Consider the following 8,734-nt stretch of genomic DNA (forward strand, 5'->3'; position numbering starts at 1 on the left):
AAAAATAGCGTAGGAAGGAAGGATTTATTTTAGTGTTTAACGCCCTGAGTCCCTAGCCATTTATTTTATAACGATTTGAGTCCAAAAAATTGGACTCAAAAGGTTAAAATTTGGACTCAAAAGGAATCAAATGGTTAAAGAAAATGCTTATAGGGACTCAAGTCGTTAAACTTTTTGCTTTTGGACTCAACTAGTTAAAACTGCTAAAATACGGGGACTCAAAACGTAATTTACCCTTATATTTATATGTTATGAAATATAAAAATGTTTTTGAGATTAATATGTTAATATATTTACGTTTTTAAATATTTTTATGGTGGTGTGATATGTACTTTATTTATCATTGTAAAGGAACGTAAAAAAATTTACGTGAAAATTCAATCGGGTATTTTTTTTAAACACTAACGGTATACCTGACACTTGACGGGTAATAAGTTGAGTATGAGATAAGATTTTACAATCGGGCATGAGACTTGATTGCTGGAACAGCAATACCGACACCCTAGATGAAAAGTCTCAACCTGGATATCTGTGTGACGACCTTCCGAATGGTTACCATCAAACATGTTGAAGACATGATCTGATCAAGAGACAAACAGAAGCTCGAAATCCGTCATCGATGGTGTGTATCAGGTGATGGGTCGTTGATGTTTCCTCTTCCCATACTTCTGGAATGCATTCATCGTCAGTTACTCAGATGTGGTTTTCAAGATCACAACTACCAATGGTGGTAAGGTACACGTGTCCCTAGATACTAGATTGGGCTCAAAACTTGAGTCCTGGGCTTAGAAAAGGTGGGTCTTTCTTTCAGTATCTCACTTTGATGGTTTTGATGGGCTCAATGATGGAGCATTACGTGTATCACAGTTTTGGTAGTAACTAATAAGGGTCAAGGGCTACGTAGGGTTTTGGTTTAGTCTAAACGTATTCAGGTCAAACCCGTGAATACGTTTAGCCAAACATGTGTTTGTAGGGGTGTCATATTCGAATTGGACTCGAAAAAATCGAAACTTGATTTTTAGTTCGAATTCAGTTTTCGAGCTTTTGAAATAGCATCTGATTCAAATCGAACTTGAATTTTGAATTCAATTTGAATCGAATCCAAATTTAGCTTCAATATTTCTAACTAATTAAGGTCAAGGGTGCATCGCTGATAAAAGGGACGAATAAACCGGTGCACACTTGTAGGCAGAATCACTGACCTGACCTGACCTGACCTGGCCCGACCCAAAGTACTCTATCGATAGAAAATTTTACTAGCCGAAAGGTTAATGGAAACCTCTAGTTTCACCCACGCGCTCCTCGTAGGTATATATACAAACATTTCTTGGATGACTTGTTCATAAAAAGTTTTATCATATAAGACTATAAACATAGTGCTGCTGTGAGCATGTCACAAGAACAAAAATGTAAGTCACACTTCCTCCAATCTTCAACATTCATGTTTTTATTTCAAGTTGTATCAATCTATGTATTGATAAACAACTCATTCCTTCCTGCAAACACAAGTAGTCAGAAATTCTATAAAACCCCTGCTTTCAAAAACAATAAATTCGTACATTATAAATATATATAAATATCTATAACAAGCATCAGTCTGTTGCTTCAGGGATAACAAATTACTAGACCCCAGAAGAAAAAATGTACCCTCACAACAAAAAAATGGATGTTCACACCCTCAAGACAATAGTTTATAAATAGATAAAGAGTAATGATTTTCATTAGAAACCCAACAGGAACCCCGTGCTGCTATCGGGTTATGCGAACGAGGAAAACAGGAGAACAAATTTTGTTTTACTTACGACGTCTATTCGTGACCATCTCCGGGTTTCCTTTCCTCATCATGGCTGCAAATTCGTCATAGTTTATTCTCCCATCCTACAATACAAACATATTAATCATGTCATCGCCATTCAACCATATAACCGTTTAAGTCAGGCAAAAGTAATTGGATAGAGAGCATACATTATCCGTGTCAACTTCTGCAATGATCTCCTTTATCGTTTTCTCATCACCCATATTGTATTTCTTCAAGGCATGCTCCAGTTCTTCCACTGTTATATATCTGCATTTACCAAAATTACCAGCAATTTAATATAAGGTTTAATCCAAAGAAATATGTTTTTATTAATATAAAATATAGTTTGAGTAGAAATGCATACCCGCTGTTGTCCTTGTCGAAGTACTCAAAGGCTTTATACAAGTGGTCTTCCCTTTCAACACGATTCAAATGCATTGTAGCAGAAATAAATTCGATATAATCTATTGTTCCATTGCCATCAACATCCGCCTGAGAAAAAAAATAACTAATATTATTGATATGTATATACACACACGCGCGTGTATGTATTACTTGAAATTGGAGAGTACCGCTTCCATCAATTGCCTGACTTCTGTCTCGGAAAGCTTGGTACCGAGTTTGGGAAGACCCGCTTTCAGTTCTTCGTAAGTTATGGTACCGCTGTTATCAGTGTCCATTGATTTGAACATTTCTTTCAACCCAATAATCTCTTCTTCAGAAAGGTTTTCTGCAATTACCTAACTCAACAGAGCGCAAAGACTAAATCAGAATGGGTGGTGGTGCATATGACTGGGTCGATTCGGGTTATGTTTCTAACGGGTCAAACAAACTTTGGTCCAAATTTTAATAGGCGCATTGCATAAGAAAAGGTAGTGAACTTTGGTAAAAATTTATGTGTTGGGTAACAGTGTATAACACACTTTTATTTGCATTCACAAAAAGACTCAAAAGTTGTGATACAGATATTTTATGGTAATCTGTTAAGAGCATCTGTAATGCTTTGGCCCAGTCTGCTGGATAAATACGGGGAGCATGCGTTACACTGTAGAGAGTTGCTGGGGTTTAAGTATCGCCATGACTTTGTTCGAGACGCGTTAATGGATATTCTCAGACGAGCAGGGATCTTGGCAAAGAAAAGAGGCACCGGTTAATTTTCTTACAGACCCGGCGGAAGGGAGGTCCACCCTACGCCCGGCTGACGTGCTAGTTTTTGGTTGGGAGGGCAGGAAACATGCTTGTGTCGATCTCACAGGTGTATCCCCCCTAGCCGGGTTCCGGGAAAATGGGTTTGTGGCGGGGCAAGCGGTACTGAAAGCAGAGTCAAAGAAGGTGGAAAAGCACGCGAAAGCTTGTGAGGATAATCCGCATGCCTTTGTCCCCTAGGCGTTTGACACGTTCGGCTCCTTGGCGCCGGAGGCGGTTCGGTTCTTGGCTAGAGTTTAGCGTGTGGTCCACAACAACTTTTTGACCCCTCAGGGGCGAGGCTTTGTTTTTAGTAGATTAGGGTTTTCTATTCAGAAGGGGATGGCGGCAGAGTTTGTTGCTCGTCTACCTGCTATCCTTATGTAATTTGCCCTAGTGATTGGAATGAAATTTTATAAAATAAAAATATTAAAAAAAAAAAATTGGACTGCAATGCACCATTATTCACACGTGTCCTTCATTTCCACATCATCACCGCCTTTTACATATTTCATGACTGAATTATATAATTATATAATATTTAAAACTTTTTAGATATAAAAATCATAAAATTAAATTTAATAACATTTATAATTTTTTGTAATTAATATAAAATATATTTAAACTTTTAATCAGTTGATATATTTATATATAGCCGTTTCAGGTTTTTACAAATTATTAGAAGTTATATAAATTGTTACATAAGAGTTTAGTAAGTTGATATATTTAGAAATTGTTTAAATTCATAAACCTTATACATTTTAATTTTATGAGTATCTTTTATAATAGTTTAATAATATATAAATTCTTAAATTGATAAGTTTATAGATTCATGTATTAATTATTTAATTTTATAAAGGTTTAATATATAAATATTTATTTCTAAACATCACAAGTATCATTCTACAGCCTTTTCAATTCAAATTCATGGCTTTCGATTCAATTATTAATTCTTAATTTCTTATTATATATATTAATATATATTTTAAAAACACCATTTTCTAAATCCTTTAACTGGCTTTTTCAATAAGTCTGTACAATAATTACAAAAAAAGTAATGCCTCAACATGTCTATGTATCACTGTCATGTGTAAAGATTAAAGAAATATGGGAAAACAAAGTTTTTTTGAGGGCCCATCATTGGGCGTTTGTGGTTACAAAAGAAACCTCACAAATGAAGCCGCATAATGATGCGTTTGTGGGAAGAATGCTATCTAGGAGTCTGTGGAGTGTCCAAGTCAACCAGTTTTCATGTGTCACGTCAGTGCTATATCAGCTCTACTTTAGAAAAGTTCAACATTGTCAAAGTTACCAAACGTCAGCTGCCACCTCATTGTTTTTTGACAGGGTAAATGGGTTATATTGCCATCTTGATTTCAAAATGTGTGCATCAGGAGCGCATAAAGTGCAATGCACACAATGCACTGATGAGATCGCCTCAAGTGGAAAGATGCGCTGCGATCTCATGATGCGAGGGTGATGCGCCGAAAATCGCATGATGTGGTCTGATGTGCGCAACATGCATTGAGCAATCTTTTATAAGTGTGTCATAACTTATAAGTGTGGTTTTATAAGTAAGCCTAAGTACATTTTATAAGGGTGTTATAATTTTTTAAGTGTTTTCATGCGCAAGATTTTATGAGTGTGTTAATGTGTTATAAATACTTTTAAGTGTGTTATAACTTATAAGTGTGTTTTTATGTTTAAGGCCAAGTATGTTTTATTTATGTGCTGTTTAAGTATTAACAATATAAAAATTGTTATGTTATGTATAATAAACTTTTGGTATCTTTTTAATAACGCTTCGCATACACGATGTGTCACATATCTGATTTTAAAACCAACATTACCATAAATCCAGTTTTTGAAAGCTGGTGCACCTTTTTATTAGGGTGAAAACAAAGACTGTTACAGATATAAGACCAACCTCACTTTTGGCATACCGACTAATAAAAAAATGCAAACATTTTGAATAAAAGAGTGTTTCGGGGACAACCCAACCCGCGCCAAGTATTACCAACCAACCTGAACCTGTTATGAACCGTTACTCAACCCACTCGATTTTCCACTTCTAGTCAAATTAGTTAAATAATAAACATCTATATAGAAGCTGAGTTTAGAAAATAGTGTTTACCTTGAGAGCTACTTTTTTAAGTTTGTTCATTGCACGGAACTGTTTCATTCTTGAAAGAACAGCAATATCAATGGGCTTATCTGATGCATCACCATCTTCTCTCATCCATGGATGATCTACATTACAATTAAGTGCAAAGTTTAATGATATAAGACAAACCCACATGACTAAAATGATCTTGAATTATATTTATTACAAAAATGGGCTAGTGGGTGCATATTCTTATATCAAATTCGTTTATCAAGATTGAACACTTACTTAAGACTTCAACCGCGGTAAGCCTTGCTTTAGGGTCAGACTGTAGCATCTTTTTGACAAGATCTTTAGCGCTACTTGAGATACTTGGCCAAGGATCAGACACAAAATCGAGATTCCCACGTAAAACCGAATCAAAAATGTTCTGCTCGGTTTCTGTAAAAGAAAAAAGAATATCGTAACTTCAAGAGCTTTAACAAGAAGTGATTTAATTGTTGTCTTTCCAAGAAGGTGAAGAAACAAACTTAAAAACGTCATCAGTGAGTAGCAGATTCATTCTAAAATGACAAACTTATCAAAATGACATTCGTAAAAATTACCTCCCCAAAATGGTGGGACACCACTGAGTAAAATATAGAGAATTACACCTGCACTCCAAATATCCGCCTCAGCACCATAATGCCTGCGCAACACTTCAGGGGCCACATAATACGCACTTCCAACAAGGTCTCTAAATACATCACCTGCACTCACAAGTTATATTGTATGTTTAAAACACATAGTAAGGGAGCTAACTAAAACACGAGACACTTCACATAGTATTACAATATAAACTATATAAACAAAAGATAATAACCATTGAATGCATGTGACAGCATTTCCTATTGTCACAAAGGCAAACTAGTCCTTAGGCAACAAACTTTTTCAACTTAGCATATGATTTTTAATACAATCTAGAAACTATTCCTTCCCCCTCACAAACTTCACACTAATTATATTTCTGTACATTTCTTGAATATATTAAATGGATCACAATACTCAATCTCTAAAACTCTATGAAATCCCTAATTATAACATCAGAAAGCATTATAGTCTAGGTCTCGGTTTTAAAAAGCGCATGGCGCTCCAATTCATTTTGATCCCAAGAGGCAATACGCGAAGCTTGCGCATCACATATGCAAAGCGTTCTTTATTGAAAGAATGCTAAAATATTATTTACATATAATAATTAACTTGTTAACTTTTAAACACAAAAGTGTGATATTCTTGACATCTCTAGTCAGATTATTCAATCAATAATCTGTTCAAATCCTCAAACAAATAAATACAGCTCAAGCGATGGTCAGACTTGTTCAAAAAGATTTGAAAAACTCAGACCATTGCAATCACGGTCCTATTTGTTCAAATACTGGTCAACTACATAAGGCTCCACATCATGAAATCGCATCGTGCGATGCGATCTCATTCATGATGCAGGCTTTTTTAAACCAAGGTCTAGTTAATACCAAGGCAAGGTACAAATTCGTTAATATAATACTCATCTATACAAATAATATATATATATATCATACTAATAGAAGTCACGGTCCAATTTGTTCAAATACTTGTCAACTGCATAACGTGTGCATCATGTAACGCACTAATGCGCGCATCATGTGCATCGCGCGATGCTATCTCATCACCGCATCATACACCGTGCGCATTTGAAAACCAAAGTCTAGTCAACAACAAGCCAAGGTACACCAACACAGATACACGTTACAACTCAATAAAGCCGCTATACTGGACTACATTATCCAAACGCAAGTGTACTAACAGTGCATCCAAAAGCCGAAACCCTAACTCACTCAGTGTATTCAAATCTGGTGAACATAACATATTACATCATGATTAAACATGTATTTAAGATCTGAAAATCAATACGCAATAACAATCACAATAAATACCTGGCTTAAAGAACACTGAAAGTCCAAAATCGGTAGCCTTCAACGGCGAGTCTTCATCCGTACTCAACAGCAAAAAGTTCTCCGGCTTCAAATCTCGATGAAAAACTCCCATCGTATGACAGTTATGCACCACCGTAACAATCTGCCGGCACAAATTAGCGGCCGCACGCTCCGAATAATGTCCTTTAGCAATAATCCGATCAAAAAGCTCACCACCGGCACACAGCTCCATAATTAGGTTCACCGAGTGCCGATCTTCGTATGCACCTTTAAGCTCCACGATATTCCGGTGACCGGTTAAGTGATGCATGATTTGAACCTCTCGCCGGACGTCTTCGATGTCGTCCTTGTTGATGAGCTTCCGCATGGCGATTGATTTGCACGCGAACTGTTGGCGCGTGGTTTTGTGTGTGACGAGATAGGTCACGCCGAATTGACCGCGGCCGAGCTCGCGGCCGATTGTGTAGGTGTCGCGGACGTCTTCCAGTGGCCGGCCGAGGACACGGCCGACGGTCGCCGGCGGAGGATGACGTGGCGGTGGTGGTGAGGATGCCGGGAGGATATTGAGTGTTTTAGGTGGAGTTTGTTGGTGAGGTGTTGGCTGTTCAGTTGAGGTGGCGGAGTTAGAGGTGGTGGTGGTGGTGGTGGTGCCGCCGTTGGCAGTTGCCGGAACGCCGTTGCAATTGCCCATTATCTGGTGGGAGTTAGTGAAGTCAAGATCAGAGTCAAAGTTATGTGGGAGATATGTTGAGATGTCCGAACAGGAGTGGGATGGGTAATTACTAACAAGTCCTTGGGGTGTTGGGGTTTCTTGAGTGAGGCAGAGGGTAGATTTGTCAATGGCGTGTGAATGAAATCACATGATTTTTATAAATAATCAACTACCATGTTTTGTGTGAATGAATTCACATGATTTTTATAACTAGTCAACTACCATGTTTTGTAAAGGTTATAAATAGGGCTTGTTAACGAGCCGATTCGAACCGGCGTGACTTTGCTCGTGCTTGTCTCATTTACAATCGAGCACAATTCAAACGAGCATTTTCGAGCGTGTAATTTTTCGAGCGAGCGACGAATAATTTGGACAACCATAGATTTAGCATGTTTCCTTCAATGTCTCCGCTATCGGGTCAAGAATAAGGTCCAACTGTCCGAGGATGAGGCTCTGGTTGAGGCAGGTGAGACGATGAATATACAACAAAGAACAATTGTCGCATTGTGGCGTATGGTGAGAGCGAGAGACGATTGACGACTAACGATTGATGAGAGAAAGATGTCAAATTTTTTATTGGTTTGATTAGCCTAGTATGGATAAATATAATTGTATATTTAAGTAATGTGGTCCAAATCTAATAGAGTGGTATGTATAAAATATGAATATACATGTATTTTGTGTGTGCATATATAATTATATATGTAATAAATTAATAAAAATTAATTCGAGCCAAACCGAGCCGAGTGGACCTTTGCTCATGCTTGGCTCGTTCGCAAACCGAACCAAACCGGGCAAGCATATACCGATTGTTTTTCGAGCGATCGGCGAACGAGCGATGAGCGACGAGCGATTTGAACAGCCCTAGTTATAATGGTGAGTGATTGTGTGTATATATATCTTAGAGTAAACTGCCAAAATGGTCTCTAAGGTTTGGTCAATTTAGTCTAAAACTCAAACATTTTGAATCTAGGTCCTGTGGT

The 8,734-nt window shown here is 37.4% G+C and overlaps 1 protein-coding gene across 1 annotated transcript; it reads right to left on the reverse strand.

Moving 5' to 3' along the window:
- Positions 1-1,536: 1,536 nt before the first annotated feature.
- Positions 1,537-7,927, reverse strand: LOC110867810 (calcium-dependent protein kinase 1). The gene is made up of 8 exons (XM_022116819.2): positions 7,040-7,927; positions 5,693-5,836; positions 5,376-5,528; positions 5,118-5,233; positions 2,371-2,538; positions 2,163-2,290; positions 1,966-2,065; positions 1,537-1,878 (listed from the first exon to the last, which is right to left on the reverse strand). The coding sequence occupies exons 1-8, from the start codon at positions 7,728-7,730 to the stop codon at positions 1,795-1,797; spliced, it is 1,584 nt and encodes a 527-aa protein (XP_021972511.1). The 5' UTR covers positions 7,731-7,927; the 3' UTR covers positions 1,537-1,794.
- Between the last annotated feature and the right edge of the window lie 807 nt (positions 7,928-8,734).

The sequence above is a fragment of the Helianthus annuus genome, chromosome 7 (assembly GCF_002127325.2).
Source record: "Helianthus annuus cultivar XRQ/B chromosome 7, HanXRQr2.0-SUNRISE, whole genome shotgun sequence".
NCBI classification, from domain to species: Eukaryota; Viridiplantae; Streptophyta; class Magnoliopsida; order Asterales; family Asteraceae; genus Helianthus; species Helianthus annuus.